This window comes from Sminthopsis crassicaudata, chromosome 3, assembly GCF_048593235.1.
Source record: "Sminthopsis crassicaudata isolate SCR6 chromosome 3, ASM4859323v1, whole genome shotgun sequence".
NCBI lineage: Eukaryota > Metazoa > Chordata > Mammalia > Dasyuromorphia > Dasyuridae > Sminthopsis > Sminthopsis crassicaudata.
Window position 1 is genome coordinate 638,327,681 of NC_133619.1, and position 20,595 is coordinate 638,348,275.

Here is a 20,595-nt window from a genome sequence, read left to right on the forward strand (position 1 = left end):
CCAGGAGCTAAAAGAGACCTTGCTGGCCATCTAGTCCAACCCCTTCATTTTACAAACTGATACCAAGAAATTGAAATGACTCTAAGGTCATGTAGGCAACAGAGCTCAAGGGTCAGATTCAAACCCAAGTCCTCTGACTCCAGAGCCAAAATTCTTCCTACTTCCCACATCACCTCTTAATGAGGAGAAAAAGACATGTATAATTCTCATTTCCTTAGGGAATTAGAGGATCTTTGGCATGAAATGTCACAGACATAAACCTTGTGTCTCTTGATTTTAATGAACAGTTTCCCTTTGTTACAGGAAAAGGCTCAAGGGAGCTGGAGAAGGGGGACAACATTCAGGAATTACTAGGATATAAAACCAAAAGCTGTTAATTATTTTTAATGCTTTATTTGAAGAGAAGAATATCCAGCACCTATCACATTGCTATGCATACAGTGGCTGCTTAATAATCACTTCTTAAAGTGAATCAAGGTCAAGTGAGTAGACTGAACAAGTTCATTTCTGAAGGAAGAAGAAAGGAAGACACTATTCCCAACAACAAACAGAAACTGTTCAGCATTCTACCTTCTAAGTCCCTTCTGATGCAGAATATCTGGTATCAGATACTCAGAGACCAGAAGACCTGTGTTCAAGGTCCATCTCTGACCATCCTGGCGAGTCACACTGGACAAACCACTGCAGCTAAGCTGGCTCTGGTGACTCCCTGAGACCAGTTACTAATAGTAGAGGTAGACTTGAAGACTGTATCAGGTGTTCCCTCCAACCGCAAAATCAAAGATGTCATGAAGAGGAAAATCATGTTGCCTTAATGCCTAATCTCAGATGAGTTTCCCAACACCCTTGTGAAATTGGTGTCATGATATTGTTTCCTTCATTTGCAGAGGTGGAAAAATTAAAGGGACTTCTCCCTGGTTGCAAGGCTCAGGAAGTCAGGGTCACAGGAAGGATTTGAAACCACATCTGATTCTGATCCCAAAGTCAACACTTTTTGTTTTGTCAAGATATGCTTTGAGCCCCTCTCCTAGGACAGAGGCTTTCTGATCACTCAGTTGAGATACAAGAACATGAAGGATAATTCTGACTCCCTCTCTTAGGGGATAGACTGAATATATAGCATGTAAGAAGGAGGTTAGAATACGGGAGGAACCTTCAGAATTGGAGGAAATTCAAGTCACTTACTAGGAACATAGGATCATTATGGATCTAAATTTGGAAGGGATTTCAGAGGCGACCCATTTAGTTCATCAGTGAGTAAATTGTATTTACTTCTAACCTCCTCTCGGCTCAAGATTCCCTCATCCGAGGATAGTAAGTGGTGCTACGTCCCTTCCAGGATCTGCTCCCCCTGGCTGACCTCTGAAATGGTATGTTTGATGACAAGAGAAAGGTTGGTTCAGGGGCAGCTTCTCCAGGCTTCAGCCTCGGCTCCTTCAGCGGGGGAGGAATCCAAGCTTGTAGATGGGAGGCACAGTGCCCACTCCACTCTCCCTAGGAGTGAGGTCAATGCTAGCAGGAACCATGGAGGAGCTCAGGGAGAAGTTCTGTAGGATGGTGGTGAGGAAGAGGAAGAGCTCCATGCGGGCAATGCCCTCACCCAGGCAGACTCGCTTTCCTAAAGGATGCAGAGAGGAGTGTCATGGAGGCCAGTCCCAAGGGGACCCCACCTCCCCAAAACCACCTTAGAAGTGCACAAAATACTTCCTTCACCACCACCAGGTGAAAATAGCAACATCAATGTTTTCTTCCAGTTCCCATAGTATCAGAGGGTGAGAGCTAGAAGAGATGTCAGCACCCATCTAGTGGAAACCTGTCACTTAACAAGGATGGAAACTGAGATACAAGAAGGTAAAGTGACTTTGGTTGCCATTTCTCCAGCTGGAAGGGACCTTGGAGGTCATCTGGTTCACGTTTCTCATTTACACATGAAGAAACTGAGGCTGAGAGAAAGAAAGTACCTTGCCCAGGCTCTCTCTGGGGGAAAATGAGAGGACTGGGACTTGAGCCAGCAACCAAGTCTCTGGTCCCCAGTGCCTGTATACAAATTAGCTATGTATGAAAAAAACCAGAGGGACCCAAAGATCCTAATACAAGGAGGCAAATTCGGATCTCATGAGTAAACTAAGACATGGAGAGATTCGATGTATGATCGAAAATACAATATCAGAAAGGTAGGTGTATCATATTCCAAAGGAGCAGGAGAGGCAGCAGAGGGGCAATGCATCATAAAGAGATGAATTCATGTCAACATATTCAGGAAATAGAGCAGCAGGGCAGAGGGCAGTTGGAGGAACACCAGCAGAGAGAAAAAGTGATATAATTTCTTCTGCAAACTTCTCCCCTTGGATACCTTGGTGAAGGTTTGCTTTGATTGTTGTCCTTCATGCTCAAAGTGAACTACAATAATATTACTATGTTAGCTTCAAGGTACAGTGTGTCCAACTCAGGTTGGTCAGGCCAATAAGCCCTAGCACAGGTTGGGCACAAATAGACCCTGTGAACATTTGGAGGGGAGCTGTCTAATTTTATGCATCTCACATTTCTTTGGAGCTTTTTGCTTTTGCTGACAGAGCTATGAGAAAGGATAGATTGGCAAAGGAAGAGAAATATAAAGAGAGATACATTTATATTACATGTCATGTGATATATGCATTCTATATTATATTTCTATATAAATATTAAAAATATAATATAAATATAAAAAAATATATAATATAAATATAAATATAAACAGATACAGTCTGTATGAAGGAAACATCCGAGGATATTGGGGTTCCAGATTATCCCACATGCCCCATCTTTTTCCATAGCTTCTCAGCTTCTAGAGACAGCCTAGGGCTGGTTGTTTTTAACTGATCCTTGAGGGGAGGGTGTCCAAGGAGAGTATCTATGGGCCTTGGGGTTAGTGCTTACCTGAAGAAAAGGGAATAAAAGCTTCACTCTTCTTCAGAGATCCTTGAGCATCCAAGAAATGACTGGGGTCAAAGTCATAAGGCTTCTTAAAGTGCTTGGGATCATGCAGGACTGTGCTCAGGAGAGGGTACACTTCAGTGCCCTGCCACGAGAGGGGAGAGTCACCAGAAACAGAAAGTGAGCTCCATGAAATCTTCCCCATCACCCACAGAGAGACCATCAGGCCCCTCCAGAGCCTGCTCATAACCTTGCCAAGGCCGAGATCCAAGGGCATCATGAGCATTGAGATTTGCAGGGATGCTGGGCCAAGTCACAAGTTACGGTAGACACCAGGAGACCGGATCATCCTGAGGCACGGCATAGAGAAGGAGGCAGAGAGAAGATTGCCCACCAGTTTTCACTCACCAATAAAGGCTGGAGTCTGGCATTATAAAATCACCAGCATATAGTTGTTCTAATCCAATCACCTTATTGTATAAATGAAACAACTAAGGCAGATAGAGAAGTGATGTTTTCTCTCAACGGTTCTCTCATTCTCGCCATATACAAAGTGGATACAATTTTGTTGTCAAATTCTCTTCTCTCCAAACTTTAATTTTTTTTCCCTATAAAACACGTGCCTTAGAATAGAGCTCCAGGGACCCCATCAGGGTCAGCACACTACCTTGTCTTCTGTATGGGTTCTTAGAATGCCAGCAGCCTACTTTCAATGTTCTTTTTAAACTGGAAATGTTTACTGAATAACTCAAGAACCCTCTCTTTCTATGTTCTAAGTTTCCTTTGCTTGGCATTTTCTGGTCCATGTACTCAGAACCCGTAGAACTCTGTCCTATTTTCTATGTTCTCACTGCCTTCCAGGTTTGATATTCCATGTCCTAAGGGACACAGGCAGGTCCCCTCAACCTAGAATGGAGTCCTCTAGTTGTGATCTTGAGTTCCTTTCCATGAGTTCGAAGTGAATAGCTCAAAAGATCCTGATGATGCTATTGGTTTTTACCTTGGGAATAAGGTAGCCCCTGAAGGAAGTATCCTGGGTCACACAATGGGGTACCCCCATAGGGATGAGGTCACTGAATCTCTGGATCTCATGGATGACGGCATCTGTATATGGCATCTGGACTCGATCTTTGAGCTCCGGAGGACGATTCCTCCCAATCACCCGGTCGATCTCATCCTGGACTTTCTCTGGAGAAGAGGAAGGGACATATAAACCCACTTCATAGGAAGGAGCACAGAAAGAAAACTGGGTATATATGCACGTGTGTGTGTTTATACACATACATATACATTGTATGTTTACAGATACATATATGTGTGTATATATATGCCTAAGTGTGCGTAGACATATTTTACATAAGTGAGTGAATTGATCCATTTAGATGGACACCAGAATAGCTCTGAGGAATCCTTGGGTGATTGCTTCCCACAGGGAAAGTTGAAATTTATCCAGAGCAAGGACACAGTCAAGGAAAATATGCTCTATTCCTCACCCCTCGAGTCCTTTCCCAGAGTCCTTTGCCAGAGATGGGGGCTTGAGAACTGAAGCTAAAGAAAACCTCTCTAGCCAATCTTCTTGTTGCCAATTATAACAATGTCCCTCCCTCCACCCAGACTCCACCTCTACTCAAATCCTTTGCTCTGCTCCAATCTCTGGGTAGAAGAGTCATTCCCTGTAGCTGCCTCCATTTACCCACCTGCCACCCAGGGGTATTTGAGGAGGATGAGGCAGCCATAGCGCAAGGTGGTGCTGGTCGACTCAGTCCCAGCAAAGAATAGTGACAAGACAGTGAGGATGAGGTTTTTGTAGTGGAACTCAGTGCTAGCATCTCCCTTTTCCTAGAGGGAAAAAAAAGGAGGAAAACAGGGAGAAAGATAGAGGAAGAGAACATGGGTTATCCCTGGAATCTCGCCTTCCACCCCTTCTTCTCACCTCTCTCATTAAGGCTAAGTCTCTTGGTGTTTGGTTCTCTCTAAATTCCTCCATTTTGGTCTCCCTCTGTACTTTCTCTTCCCTTTTTTTCAGTTTGTCTCCCTCCTTCTGTCCCTCTGATTACATTCTCTTCCTCTATCCCCTTCTATCTGTCTGTCATTCTCACTCTTTCTATCTTCTTTTTGCCTCTTGGACCCTCTTTGCTGTCTGCACACACACACACACACACACACACACACACACACACACACACTCACTATGGCAATACTTAAAGAGGAGGAAATGGATTGCCCACCTTCTCCATACGGAGTAGATACACATCAATGAAGTCTCGGGGGGCACTGGGGTCCAGGCTCTCTTTGTGCTTCTCCACACTATCAGCAATGTAGGCATTGATGACTGTCAAGTTGCTGTAAGCACGCCGATGGGGACCAGGAAAGAACTTCAGGAAACCTGAAAACAGCTCATACAACTGATGTGGAGGAAAGAGGAAAGAGAATAAAATAAGCAGTTGGACTCACATAGACCCAGGACTCTTTCAAGCCTGAGCTCCACCCCACCTGTTCCAGCCCCGTTGTCATTTCTGCAATGTTCCTGCTCCCTCAATCCTTCTCTTCTGTGTACTCCTTTCTGTGTCCTATTATTTCTGTTTTCCTTTCTTTGTGTCCTCCCCTCCCTGGGTCCCTGTATCCTTTCTCCATATCCTTTGTTCTGATGTCCTCCAATGTCCTCTATTCTTCTCTTTCTTTCTCTGTTCTCCTTTCCCCCCCACACCCTCTCTCCCTGTGACCCCAAATCCCACCTGGCCCCAGGTAGAGCTTATGAGGGCAAATGTTTCATTGAATCTGTTCAGCAGGTCTTGGAATTGGTCATCATGATAGGAAAAGCGTTCACCAAATACAATGGAGCAAATGATGTTGGCCGTGATGGAATGGAAGAGGAAGGTGGGGTCCAACAGGGCTTCTGGAGAAAGGAGAGAATGGAAAAGGAGTGAAAGGAATGGGAAAGGAGTGAAGAGAATGATTCAGGAAGTCAGTGGGAAGCTCTTGTGTCTCCTGTGTCTCTGCTTCATTGTTCCTCTTTATTTCCCATTTCTTTCTTATTTCATGTTTCTGTCTCTGTAAAATTGCTATGTTTCTAAAATTGTACCAACAATCACCACTATTCCAACCCCAACTCAGCATCTGGGGAATAAAAGTTCCTTCCCTCCCCCAGGGTCTCTCCCCAAACATTTATGCTTCCCCGTGGTTAGGTTCTGTTTTTTCTCTTTCCCACCTTCTGTTTCTGGGCCAATTTCTGTAGCTCTCAGTGTGTCTCTCTATATAATTCTCTCTCTCAATATGTCTCCCTGACTATCTCTCTATCTCTGTTTCTAGTTGTGACTGAATGTTTTTCTCACTCTTGGATTTCCGCAGCTCCTCCACCAGGCACTGAGCCTCCTCTTGGATCCGTTCTTCAATGCTTCTTTTCCCCATCCCAAAATCCCGAAGAGTGGCCAGAGAGAATCGGCGCAAAGTCTTCCAAGTATGACCATTGGCAAAGACAACCCCTAAAGGCAAAAATGGATGGCGTTTGGGATCCCATCCTACTCACATCCTTCCTTCCTCAGATCCCTCCTCTCTCTTGACTTCTTACTCCTCCATATTCTCATTTGTTTTCTCTGTCCATCCTGATTCCCCTCTCTTTACCTCAACCCCCACCTGTCTCCTTCTCTGGTTCTCAGTCTGAAGTCCCTCTTGCTTCAAGCCTTACCACCACTTTGTGCCTTTTCCCCAAACCCTGCCATGGCCTGACTCACTCACCTTGCCCCTGGAAGACTGAGTCAACCATGGCGATGGGTCCTCGGCCACTGAACTCCTCAGCCTTCTCCACCAGAGCCTCCTTCACAGCCTCGGGCCCACATAGCATAACCACAGGTCGGGAACCCAGATAGATGGTAAATACATCCCCATACTTGTCCCGAAGCTATGGAAAAAGCCCCACTTCATTAGATCCCAATTGACACAATGCATCCCCCTTCATCTAATGGAGGGGAATGTCTTTAAAATGGAAGGTGTTCAGGCCCCCTTGTAGCAATAACCTTCTAAGTTCTGTGTTCTAAAGTTCCCCCTCAACAACTCTGACATTCCATGTGTTAAGGTCTCTCCTAATTCCGGACATTCTGGGTTCCAAGATCTCTTCCAGCTCTGGTATTTTATGATCTACATTCAAAGAACCCATCTAAGTTTGCCATTCTATGTTTTAAATATCCTTCCAGCTCTGATGTTCTATGCTTCTAGATGGTATCTAGAACCACCCTCCTCCCAATCATCTCAACCTAACAATTCAGCGTCAGAGACTGAAAATTTTTCTCCTCCTCCAGGATTTAGCTCAATGCTTCTCTAGTAGTCAAGTAAGAATAAAATAGTGGAGCAGTGGAATAGAGTAGGCATATAGTACACACTAGCAACTAACTATAGTAACCTCATGTTGGACAAATGTAAAGATCTAAGTTTGGGGAACAAGAACGCACTCTTTGGTGGAAATTACAGGAAAAATTGAAAAGTAATCTGGCAGAAACTAGGCATAGACCAATATCTTATACCATTTACCAAGATAAATTCAAAATGGATGTATGACCTAGACATAAAGGGAGATATCATCATTGAATTGGAGAACATAGAAAATATTACCCATCAGATTTCTGAATCAGAGAAGAATTCATGAATAAATAAGACATAGAAAGCATTATGAAATGTAAAATTAAGCCTTTTGATTACACTAAATTAAAAAAATGGTGGACAAATAATACTAATATGGCCAAGATTAGAAGAAGGAAAGCAGATAATTGGGTAGTGGGTGGAGTTTTATAGCCAGTTCAGATAGTATTTCATATCTCAAGTGCTGAGTCAAATTATAAAAATATGGATAAATCCCCAAATGATAACTGATCATATGATATGAGCAGATCACTTTTAGAAAGAAAAAAAAAAGGAAATCAAAGGTATATATAATCATGTGAAAAAATGTTCTGTCATTATTGATTAGAAAAATGGAAATTGAAAGAATTCTGAGGTGTATTTCTACACTTATCAGATTGGCTAAAATGGTAGAAGGAGAAGGACAGATATTGGAAAAATCAACTCACTGAGCTGATCCAAAAATTTTGAAGAGTAATTTGGAAATATATCCAAAGAGGTATAAAACTATCTATCTTTTGACTCAACAAAATCACTATTAGGTCTGCTTCTCAAGGTAATCAGAGAAAAGAGAAAATAATTTATATGCTTTAAAATATGTATAGCAGCACTCTTTGTGGTGGTAAAGCACTGAAAAGTGAGGGAATGCTCATCAACTAGGGAATGGCTGAACATATTATGGTAAATGGATGTAATGGAATTCTATTGTTCCATAACAAAGGATGAGCAGAAAAACCTGGAAATATTTACATGAACTGATGCTGAGGGAAGTAAGCAGAACCAGGAAAACATTGTACACAAAAACAGCAACATTGTGAAATGATCAACTTTGATACTTAGATTTAAGATGATTATAAAATCAATGATTATTAAAAAAATTACTCATACATATATACTATCAAAAAAATTGTAATTATAAAATTAATTAAAAAAAAGAAAAAATTTTAAAAATTAAATCAATGGTTTAAGACTCATAAATTATAAAAGACTCATTATGGAAAATGCTATCTACAACCAGAGAAAAAAATATTGGAGTCTGAATATAAATCAAAACATACTATTTTCACTTTGGGGAGGGGGAGGTTCTTTCTCATGATTTTTCCCTTTTACTTTAATTCTTCTTTCACAATATGAGTGATGTGGAAATATATTTAATAGAATTGTACAATCTATATCAAATTGCTTACCATCTTGGGAATGAGGGATGGAAAGCAGAGAGGGAAGGAGAAAATATCGAAAATCAAAATCTTATAAAAATAATGTTTTAAACTATCTTTTAAAATATAAAAAGATAAATAAAAACAAAAGATTTATAACCACTCTCTGTGATGACGAAGCACTGAAAAGTAAAGGGATGCCCATCAATTGGGGAGTGACTAAATAAGCTGTGGTGTGCTTTTTTGATGGAATATTGCTGGGCATTAAGAAAGGACAAGCAGACAGGTTTAAGAAAAACTTGTATGAAATGAAGAATGCAGAGCAAAATGAGCAGAACCAAGACAACATTGTATACAGTAACAGCAATATTATTCAAACAGTAAATTAAGCTATTATGCATTAATATTATCATTCAAACCCACTATAAATGACTCAGAAAGAGAACTGATATATAGAAATTAGACACATACACACATGTCTATAAAGTTGGTCTTCTCTAATGGGAATTTGGAGTTCAAAATCTAACAATGCAAGTCAATCAATAAACATTTAAAGAATCGATAAAACATTTAAATGAGATATTGAAGGCCCCTAATTTTCCCTTCTCCTCCCTTCAAAGTACCTTGTTCCTGGATCCCCCTACCAAGGAGTCAGACAAGGAGGGACAGAACGCTTGTGCTCATTCCTGGTGGGTAATGAAAAGGACAATTCGGAATCTAGATTTACTGTGTCCATCTCCACATCAACCCCCCTCCCATGCCTAAGCAAGGTACTGATGCTGGTCTAGTAAACAATACTTTTTTAACTACTTCCCCCCCCATCCTTTACCTTCTTCACCAGAGGAAAATGGAGGCTTTAAAAAACTCAGAAAAATCCAAGCCCTGACTTCCATCACAGCCCCCATGCTGTTTTGTTTTATTGGGTTTTAAGAAGCAAGAATAGAGTGAAACTGAATAAAACCCAATAAAAACTCTCTTCCAGACTATCAGTTTTAATGCCCGCATACTAGTCTGGTGAATCTCAAAAATGTTTATCCTTCACCAAAGAGGAGGCAAAAAAGAAAATGAGGGATTCAATCTTCTACCCATTCTACTTCCTCACTTCTACAGGATCCACTCCCTCCAGAAAGAATCCTACCCCCCTTTCCCACCATGACTGAACTTCCCCTCCCCCCATTTGCAATTATGAATCATCTCAAAGCCCCTTTTCTTAGAGAATAGCCAAGAGGAAACCTGTGTTGGACAGCAGCCCCCAAGGGCTGAGGAGGGGCCCAGAAAGTCCTCCCAGTGAGGGATCTCAGAGCACTGATTCCAAGATAAGGGAGTTAGGGAGGAAACATTCCTAGACCCCAGGAAAAGCTCTAGAAAGTCATTTGCCTCTCCCTACTTTCTTTCCAGTGAATGATCTCAAAGCGTTCATCTTTCATTAGGAGATCTTAGGGAAACTGAGGCAGACAGCATTCCAGCCACCTCCAATGGCTTCCAGGGACCCAAGCACGTTCAGCCACACAGTCCTGAGGTCCTCACCGCCAGAAAGGATTTCAGGAGGCCATGACGGTCCATCTGCAGCAAGTTGCCCAGTAAAGGCAAAGGTCGTGGACCTGGGGGGAGGTGGCCTCTCCGGGAAGCAGGGCGACCCCGGGTCAAGAGGAGCAGCAGCCCCAGAAGGGCGGTCAGAAGCAGGAGCCACACAGAATCCATGGCCTGAGCTCTGTCCTCTCAGCACCTCCCTGCAGCCTTTAAACCCCTTCCAACAACAAAGCTCCTCCCTGGCTCGGCCTCCTCCTCCTCCCCTCCCACTCCACACCCAGCTCCAGTTCTGGCAGGGTGACTGACAGCAGCTCCGCCTCCTAGGTAAATGGCCTCTCTGCCTTCCCAGATTCCTCCCTGCTCCCTGACCTCACCTCAGCCCCCCATCCCCCGGCCATGGCACGCAGGGCATCTCCAGGGAATGGGATCCCAAAGTCCCTGAGACATCTCCAGCCCCTCTGCCCCTGCTCCTGCCGCTGCTCCTCCCCACCTCTGGGACATTGCTGCTACTGTCTCTACTCTGGCTCTCTGTCTCTTCCTGGCTCTCTCTTCCCTCCCTTCATTACCTGTTTTTCCTTGTCCTACGTTGGAGAGAGAACTATAAAAAACACTGATATCAGCTGAACTCCCCTCCCTGGAGCTGATTCTTGGGGTCACCAGGGTGCATGACAGGTCAACCTGAACTTTCCTGACTCAAATGGAGCCCTGACCTGCCCAGCCCGACCCCTGGAGTTGATTTTTGGGGTCACCAGGGTGCATGACAGGTCAACCTGAACTTTCCTGACCCAAATGGAGCCCTGACCTGCCCAGCCCGACCCCTGGAGTTGATTCTTGGGGTCACCAGGGTGCATGACAGGTCAACCTGAGCCTTCCTGACCCAAATGAAGCCCTGCCTCCACCTCCCTTTGCAGCCCTCTCTGGACCCCCTACACTCCAACCTTCCTCCCTCCCCCTGAGGTCTCACCTGAGGCGACAGGAGATCGCTCCTGCCTTCTTTCCCCAAAGCTTCCACAAAGAGAAATCAGGAAAAGTGGGAGGCAGAAATCTTCCCAGAATATGACAAGACTTGGAGAAAGAGATGCAAAGGCAGGTATAGGGGAAGGGAATGGAGAGGGGAAAGGGGAAAAAGGTTTGGGGGTACAGGGAAAGAAATAAGGGCAAGTGGAGACTAAGAGAGACACTGAAAAAGAAGGCATAAAAGAACCAGAAGTCCAGAATCATAGATTTAGAGACACAAAGAATCTTAAAAGCCATTTAGTCCAACCATATCATCTTATAGAAAAGAAAACTGAGACCCAGACTAGGCAGAGTACTTTCCCAAGACCACACAGGTATTTGACAGAACTGAGAAGGGAACCTGAGCCCTCTGACTCCCAAATCCAACACTGTACACTGAGCTATACTACTAAAAAGGAGTGAGAGAGACAGATGAAGAAGAGGTAATAGAAGAAAAATAGAAAGAAAGAAAAGGGAGAAAAGGAGAATAAAGAAACCAGGGAAAGAGGATGGAAACAAGACCAAGAAGGGAAGAAACAATTACAGAGAGGGAGACAGAAAGGAAAAAAGGAAGATAGAAAAAAAGAGAGAAACTCCCAAAGGGGGAGGATAGAGAGAAGGAAAAAAGATGGGGCAAGGGGAGAGAAGGAGGGAAAGAACAGGAAAGGAGAGAAAGAAAAACAGACTAAAAAGAGGACAAAGATTCAGAGAAAGAGAGACATAAATGGAAAAAAAGACAGAATACAGATACAGGGGAGCAGAGAGGCTGAGACAGCAGCTGAGGCAGAAATGAAACATCAGTGTCCCTTAGAGGCTTTGAGTTCAAAGCTGAGCCCATGGGAGATACACAGACAGATGAACAGGTTAGGAAAAGGTAAAAGACAGAAGGGAGCAGCTTCCAAGGGCACCAGGATGGATTGCAGGCACTCACCTGCCTATCAGGTCTATAAGTACCTGCTTCTCTGACTTCCTCCATTCTTCCTTCCATCCCTTCCCAGTCTTCCATGCTCTTTAACCTCTTGCTCCCTGCTTCCCTGCATCCTTCCTTCTGTCTTCCTTACCATGGTCCCATTGTCCAGGCCTTGGCCATGCCTTTCCTGGCTTTAGGAGAAGAGATCCAATTATTCCTGGCCTCTAGGACCACTTTGTCCAAAAACCAAGGCAGACTGGGATAGGTGAATCAGAGGCTTGAGTGATACCAAGAATCAGGGATTGACCGTGAGGCAAAGATACAGAGGCCAAGAGAAAATGACAGAGAGACAAAGAGCAAAACAGAAGATCAAAAACACACACAAAGTGATAAACACGTGTGATCACAGGCTGTCAGAGTGGGAAAAATTCTGAGAGATCCCTGCCGCTGCTCCTGCCCACCTCTGGCCAGAGCAATGAATGGCAAAACAATCAGTCAACAAGTTTCTTAAGTACCTACTACATGCCAGGACCTGTCCTAGGTGCTGACACCATTTTTTTTAAAAAGACTAAAAAATTCTTGCTCTCCACAATTCTTAGACTAAAGGAGGAAATAGTCTTTAAGAGTGATTCACACACACACACGTACCTGGGGTTTATTTTACCCCCTTTCCAGGTTATTCTGCACCCTTCAGGTAGTTTATGAAGATGTTCGATGTCTTTAGACATTGGCTTCAGCTCCTACAATGATTTTCCCCAATTTACTGGGTTTCCTGAATCTCTAATCCACAGTTCCTCCTTGAGACACCAGCAAAGAATGCAGATCATCTGACTTACTGTGAAGCCATCTTTCCAGTATAGGAAAGATCCTACTTTCCAAGACTCCAATCCTTACATTTCCAGGACAGCCTTTTCTCAACATACACCCCCCCTCACCCTTCATGCTCTTTAGTAGTACAAAATTAACTGCTTAATTGTCTGAGATTATCTCAGTCTGCCAGCTTCAATTCTTTGAAAACAGCTCTCTAGTCCGTGGTATCTTATGAGCAAATGTTTAAGGTCATAATAAGGCTCGGACTTATGGCTTTACAAGAAAGTCTAAATCAGCAAAGATCCTGAGAGCTGTGTTCTTTCTAGCTCTCTGTCTTTTCATCTCTTTATCTCCTCCCTTTCTACTGTGTCCATCTCCATCCAGACTCCTTTCTTTCTGACCTGTTAGCTACTGTTCTGAGTAAGTATCAGTGGGAGGAGAGACTCAGGCATTTTTGCTTCTCACCTTTCCCCAAGATCTCTCTCAGCAAGTAAGAATTACAGGATCTGAGAATTGCAGAAAGTCAGAGAAAGTCACAGAAGTTGAGATGTGACAGAAGGAGACATAGAGGGAAAGATCCAAAGATGATGAAAAAGATTGGCAGGAAGTCACAAAATGAATATAAAGAAACAGACAATGGAGACAGAAATACAGAGGTAACAGAGAGAAGCATAAAATCATAAGTTCTCAAAACTTTGAGGGACCTTAGAATTGTACAAATGGGAAAAGTAAGTCTGAGAGCAGAAGAAGCTTACCCAAAATTATTCAGCAAATCAGGAAAGAATTGGACTCACAATTCATAAAGTTTTTTTTCCCCTCTGGATATTGAAAATATCTCTCCTTAGAAGCCATTGTGATTTAAAGCAGGTCTTCTCAAGGCATGGGAAAGGATAGAGGTCTTGAAGACTGTCTTAAGAGTCCCTTATCATGGTTTTCTGTCAGCTCCCTCACAGAGATATCTGTGACTCTATGGAGCTGCTAGTACCCACTGCTTTCCCCATCTCTTACTCAATATAAATAGTGCTTTCTGTCATTTGAGTGCTTCCTCCCCCTGATGCCATCATTTCCAGTCCAGAGCAACATCTTTCAGAGATCAGGGATATGGAGGAAAGACTCAGGCTCTGTCTGGCCATTTACCACCATCTCCCAACCCTGACTTCATTGCCAATAGATCCTTGTCTAGCCTTGAAACATAACTATTAGGTCTCTAGGAGCTAGGACACTAAACCCACTCCCTTTCTTCATACCCAGGCAGGTGGTTTAAACTATATTCAATCCTGGGGGAGCCTGGCACCTAATAGAAAGAATTTGTTTAGCCCTTTTATTTTTCATACTCATTGACTCACTAAATTCCCACACTGGTATCCCAGAGATAGGTTTGCTGATAGTTTATAAAGTACTTAATGTATAACACAAATCAAGTCCAGGGAAAGTTGTAGCGAGCTGTCGTCTCTAGAAGCTGCCGGATCACTCTCTGGGAAGAGATCTGCTGTGTCTTCTACTCAAATCTCTCCGACAGATTCTTCTTCCTGTAATGAACCGTTGTCTCCAGGCAGTTGCTGTTAACTCTTGTCCAGAGAAGTGACTTCCCTTCCTGCAGAGAGCCCCCTCAAGCCTGATGCAATGCAGAGTCTTCTATCTCTGGGTGTCCTCTCTTTTATTCTCCCAGAGAATGGGCGTGGGATAATGCAAGGGCTTCTGGGAAGAACCACTTCAGCCAATGAGCTTGCTCCTTCTATCAAGTCAACCTGAGTTCTCACCTTGTAATTGTCCAACCTGAATTCTCACCTTGTCACTATCCAGACAACCTGAGTTCTCACCTAGTAATCCTAACATCTCCCCCTTTCTTTTGATTTAGAACATAGGACAGTCATGATCTTGAAACATAAATCCATCAATATGGGAAGTATTACACATAATTACATAAATTACATAAGCACATAGTAACATAGTAACATAATACATGCTAGAAGTATATGACAAATAACATAATCAAATAATCATAAATTGAAAATTTATAAATGTCCATAAGTCCATTGTCCATTAGTCTCATCTTGTGTGAGGAAGTCCAATGATTCCTGCTGGTTTTTAAAGTTCTTTAACAGTCTTCTTATTATCCATGCTCTTTCAGTGTCAGATGTTTCTTAGATCTTCTCCTTTATTTTGAGGTCTTTCTCTTTTTCTGTCTTTCTCTGATGGACAAGGCGAATATGACTCGTTGGCACCCATCTGATTCCTTCTCCTGCTGAAGAAATACAAGCAAACCCTCTCTCCCAGGCAGTTAACCTATCTAATTACCTTCTATTTACCACTTTCTAAATCTCTTCTCATCATCTGGCAATTACATTGGAATTGTTTGCACTGGACACAGCCCAATTGGTTTAAAAGGCCTGTATTCTCCCCAAGTGTAATCCATTTTTGCAATCTGATTGCCTTTTGGCTCACTTATCACGTAATCCCTTTCTGCCATGTGATTGCTTTTCTGCTGGTTGATCACATCAGAGACCTGACCTTCTAAAGGCTCTATGGGTGTAACATCAGCTGCCATCATGCCCCAAGTCTTTTTTGCCTGGGGCCCTGGACCTGGGCCCCTCATCCCATTTCCCTGAATTATTCTACACTCTGATGCCCAATGGAGTCCTCTGTTGCATTTTGGACATGGGGTTTTAGGTCTTCTTTCACCCTGTCTTCTCACTGTATCTCCATACCTACACTGAGCTCTTAGATGTCCAATTTTTCCACATTGAAAACATCACCGAGTTTCTCTAGAAGTCCCTTGCCAGGAGGGACACTGTCTTTCATTGTCCGGGTGTAAAAAGCATTTGTTCCCATTGTAGCATAGCGTCTTATGATCTCCTCTAAAGGAGCATCTTTGTCTAATCCCCATATAATTCTTTTGCAAATCTCATTGGCATTTTCCTTAGCCAGATGTTTGGTCATTATTTCTGTAGCTGAATTTTCTCCAATAGTTCTTTTGACAGCAGTTTGCAAACGTCCCACAAAATCTGCAAAAGGTTCATTGGGACCTTGCTGTATTTTAGTAAAAGCCTCTCCATGATCTTTCTGTCCAGGAAGGACACCCCAAGCTTTTATTGCAGCCTTAGCAATTTGTTCATATATTGTCATGGTATAATTAATCTGTTCCGAATTCTCTCCATACTGACCTTCACCAGCTAAGTGCTCAAAAGTGAATTGTGTGTTAACTCCTATTTCCAAATTGCATCTGACTTGAATTTTACATAATTCATGAAATTCCGCAAGCCATAATAAATTTTCTCCAGGTTCCAGACATGTCCTTGCTATGGATTTCCAATCATTCGGGGTTAGGACTTCATAAGACAAACCATCTAGTAACATTTTGACATAAGCTGATGTAGCCCCATAAAGGGTACAACCTTTTTTCAAATCCTTAATTTTATTCAAATCTAAAGGTGCATATCTTCTCCTTTTTTTACCTACAGAGTCAATATTTTCAATCACAGGATATGCATGTATAAAATCACTTATATCCTGTCCTTCTCTCTTAGCTTTAACCAATGCTTTTTCTAATCTTGTCATAGGCTTAGGCTTCTTCACAGGCAATTCTGTTTGTGTTTCTGCCTCTTCCCCTCTTTCTTCCTCCATCTCTGAAGGTGGGGTTGATGTGGGCCTGTCAATAATCTGTTCTCTAGGCAGGGTTGAAGCTTCTTCAAGAGAATCATACCATAATTCCTCATTTAAATCCTCTTGCTCTAGGGCAAGATCTTGATCTTTCCTTTTTTCCTCACACTTCCTCCTCTGTTCATTTTTAGAACTTTTCCTTCTCCTACAACTTGCTTGATAGTTTAAGGCTAATTGAACTATGTTGTAGCTATAAAATACTTCTGCAGAAATTGAACGAGGCCCATTTTTTGCATGAAATTTTTTCATTTCAAATCCCACTAGCTTCCATTTATCTACATCTAGCTTTTCTTCCTCTAAGAACCAAGGGGATGTGCGTCTTAATGCAGCCAAGAGTTTAGCAATCTGTACCCAGGTTACAAGTAAACTCTGCTCCTCAATTATCTTGATTATACTCTCTATAGTACCACTCCTGAATGGGGGTGGCTGAGGTTGCTTCTGGGGCTGGGGTTGAGTCGGCTGAGGTCCAGGGATTGAATATAGCTAACATCTGCCCCATTTCAGCTATAAGAGATTCCTGGTTTAGCCCTTAACAAGTTAAGTTCCTTATTTATCTATTAGCACGCTCACTTAATCTTTAACAAAGTTTCCTTGTTACTCATGGTTCTGGGTCAGAGAGACTGAGATCTGGATGGGAGGCTTTTCCACTGGAATCAGGATTGTGTCGGTCCCTGTTCGGGCGCCAAATTGCTATGGTCCAGTCTAGCTCCTCTTGTCAGAATAAGCAAAAGTCCTTGCCCCACGTTGGGCGCCAAATGTAGAGAGCTGTCGTCTCTAGAAGCTGCCGGATCACTCTCTGGGAAGAGATCTGCTGTGTCTTCTACTCAAATCTCTCCGACAGATTCTTCTTCCTGTAACGAACCGTTGTCTCCAGGCAGTTGCTGTTAACTCTTGTGCAGAGAAGTGACTTCCCTTCCTGCAGAGAGCCCCCTCAAGCCTGATGCAATGCAGAGTCTTCTTCTATCTCTGGGTGTCCTCTCTTTTATTCTCCCAGAGAATGGGCGTGGGATAATGCAAGGGCTTCTGGGAAGAACCACTTCAGCCAATGAGCTTGCTCCTTCTATCAAGTCAACCTGAGTGCTCACCTTGTAATTGTCCAAACAACCTGAATTCTCACCTTGTCACTATCCAGACAACCTGAGTTCTCACCTAGTAATCCTAACAGAAAGTAGCTAATTCCTACATGCTAAAGAAATTCTAAACATTTTGTGGCTGGCATTTTAGAAAAAAGTTAGCTGTCTTTTAGATATGGGTCACATATTAACAAAATGACTTAAAACAGAATTCAGCAACAATGTATGACTACAATCAACTGATGCACGGAAGACAATAAAAGGAAGTTCAGAAGTAAACAGACATTAGCAGGACAGTTTGGAGGGGGAAAGAAATCCTTTTCAAAAAGCAAGCAGTATGAGGGGCAGCTAGGTGGCGCAGTGGATAAAGCACTAGCCTTGAATTCAGGAGGACCCGAGTTCAAATCTGGTGACCTTGGGCAAGTCACTTAGCCCCAGCCTCAAAAAAAAAAAAAAAAAGGCAGTATGGATGTAAACTGTCCCCCCCTGATTTTTTGGGGGGAAGGGTTAGAAAGACCCTGAATCAAAACCCCTCCTGGCCTTTGGGAGGGTCCCCATCCTCCTGTTTATAGAAGAAAATCCCAGATAAGTAATCTCCTATGATTCAGTTGGAGACCTTGGCCAGCAGCCACCGTCCATTGAAAGGTCCCCAGCTTCGGACCAAGAAGACCCAATATAATTGGACACTTTGTGCCCAGATCTTTGTAAAATAATCCTAACAGGATTTTGCCGGCTTAGAAATTGGTTTTCTTAGTGTCATAAACTTACTTTTTTGCCACAAACCTTGCCTCTTTCATTCGGGTTTGAGCATTCTTTCACCAGGGGATTCCTCAACCCTCATTTCTCACACCTCAACATTATGAAATTGATGAAATCCTGTAGTTAAATGGGGCCGTGGAGAAACCCAAAGATAGGATTATAATACTTTCTAAGGTAAGCTGGGAAGGGCACTGATGGGGTCAGCTCAGCCTTACAGCTTTACAAAACAAAGTTTTTGGAGACCCCACCTTATTGTATCCAATCAGAAAGCTGAATTGTGACATCAACACCCTCCCCCCAGTTAAATTTCCCCAATAAATCTGCCCATGGCCTACACCATCTTTGCTGAATTCCTTTTGGAGTTAGCGCAGTAGGGCATTCTGCCTCATAGTGCCTTTCTTCTGATCACTTCCCCCAAGCCTAATGGTGTCTTTCTCCTTGTTACAGCTAACTTTTTCAGGTTGCTAAACTCCTCTCTGGATTTAGCCTACCAGTCAATGGTTGACTCCTACCTCATGGCATATTCCCTTTCTCCTGGTTAATGGTCTTTCCTTGTTAACTTGTCCTTTCTCTTGTTAATAATTAAAATCCCTTTCCTTGTTAAATACATGCTCTTCTGAATCTGTTTTATATTAACTACTCTTGGTGTCTATTTTATTGCTTCATTTTGTCCATAACCTCTTCTCATAAATAAACATACCTTTTTGAAAGGAGAACACCATTGTGAATTCTTCATATGTGCCTTATACCTAGTATTTCAAACTAGGAACTGCTACCTGGCTCATCATGGTTCCTTTCAGAATACCTTTTAGAATCTCTAGACAATTTATAATCCCTTGGAATACTCCATAAACTCAAATACCACCTTCAACATGAAGCTTTTTCTGTTTCCCCCCCAAAAAAAAAATTATCTTGAATTTAGTTGGGATATATATGGTAATATATGTATGTTTGTATTATGTGTGTATGTGTGTGTATATATATATATATATGCATGTATATTTATATATGTGTGTGTATATGTATGTGTATATACGTATATGTATGCATGTGTATGTGTGTGGATGTTGCAGATTCCTTGTGAAAGAATTTGCAAAACCCAAATGGTGAAATTTGTGACAAAAGTGAGTTTATTACACTAAAAAAAACAGCTTTCTTAGCAGGCAATATCCTGTGAGGATTATTTTGCAAAAATCTGGGCACACAGCATTTGATTCTATTGGGTTTTTTTTTTTTGGTTAAGAGCTGGGGACCTTTCAATAGATGGTAGTGATTATGCCCCTGGCCAAGATCTCCAATTGAAATTGTAGGAGGAGATTACTTATCTGGGAGTTTCTCCTGTAAACAGGAGGATGGGACCCCTCCCAAAGACCAGGAGGGGTACCCCCAAAGATCAGGGGGACAGTTTACATCATGTGTATGCGTATATATGTGTGTGTGTGTGTGTGTGTGTGTGTGTGTGTGTGTGTGTGTGTGAGTAAGCTACTTGACAGTGTGAACTATTGCATCTTTTCATTTCTCTTCTCAATTCTTGGCATGTAATTAGCATTTAACAAATGATTTGTTAATTAATATGGCTTAATGAATATCTATTATTAATATATATAATTATTATATATTATATTGTTATATATTTTGTATATTATATATTGTATTATTAATATATATAAGATATATGTATATCTGGCATTATTAATATTTATGTTTTTTGAATTTGTTTTTTGAATTGTGAGTATTTTGTATTGAGTATTAATGTTTTTGGGGTTTTTTTAATAAACTATGAAACCTCCCAAGATATCCTAGTATTGAGGTTGAAAGGTTTGAGGGCCCCAAAAGTTTAGGCTTTATCCAATGTGGTTGAAAGAGTCACTCAAAAACCCTTGGAAATATCAGTTTTTGCTACACAAGAGGCACCCACAGCAGTCCTTCATCAAGGAGACAGTGTGATTGAGTGGGTGAACCTCCCAGCAAAACCAGAACAAAGCCTTACTCCTTACCCAGTGCTTGTGGCTAGAATTTTATTAAAGGCAATTAAGAGAGTAATACAATTATCTGGAATAAGTCATGAAAAAAATATACACATTCTATACTAATGCACAAATTAATGTATGCTGTGAGACCATCCCAGAATGGCAAATTTTTTTGGCCACCGCTCCAAATTTTGCACATGGATCTC

General features: G+C 42.2%; 1 protein-coding gene across 1 annotated transcript; it reads right to left on the reverse strand.

Annotated features, from left to right (window-relative positions):
- Positions 1 to 380: 380 nt before the first annotated feature.
- On the reverse strand, positions 381 to 10,415 carry LOC141564417 (cytochrome P450 2B6-like). The gene is made up of 9 exons (XM_074306879.1): positions 10,209 to 10,415; positions 6,649 to 6,811; positions 6,246 to 6,395; positions 5,649 to 5,809; positions 5,142 to 5,318; positions 4,611 to 4,752; positions 3,914 to 4,101; positions 2,917 to 3,058; positions 381 to 1,618 (listed from the first exon to the last, which is right to left on the reverse strand). The coding sequence occupies exons 1-9, from the start codon at positions 10,380 to 10,382 to the stop codon at positions 1,437 to 1,439; spliced, it is 1,479 nt and encodes a 492-aa protein (XP_074162980.1). The 5' UTR covers positions 10,383 to 10,415; the 3' UTR covers positions 381 to 1,436.
- Positions 10,416 to 20,595: the final 10,180 nt, after the last annotated feature.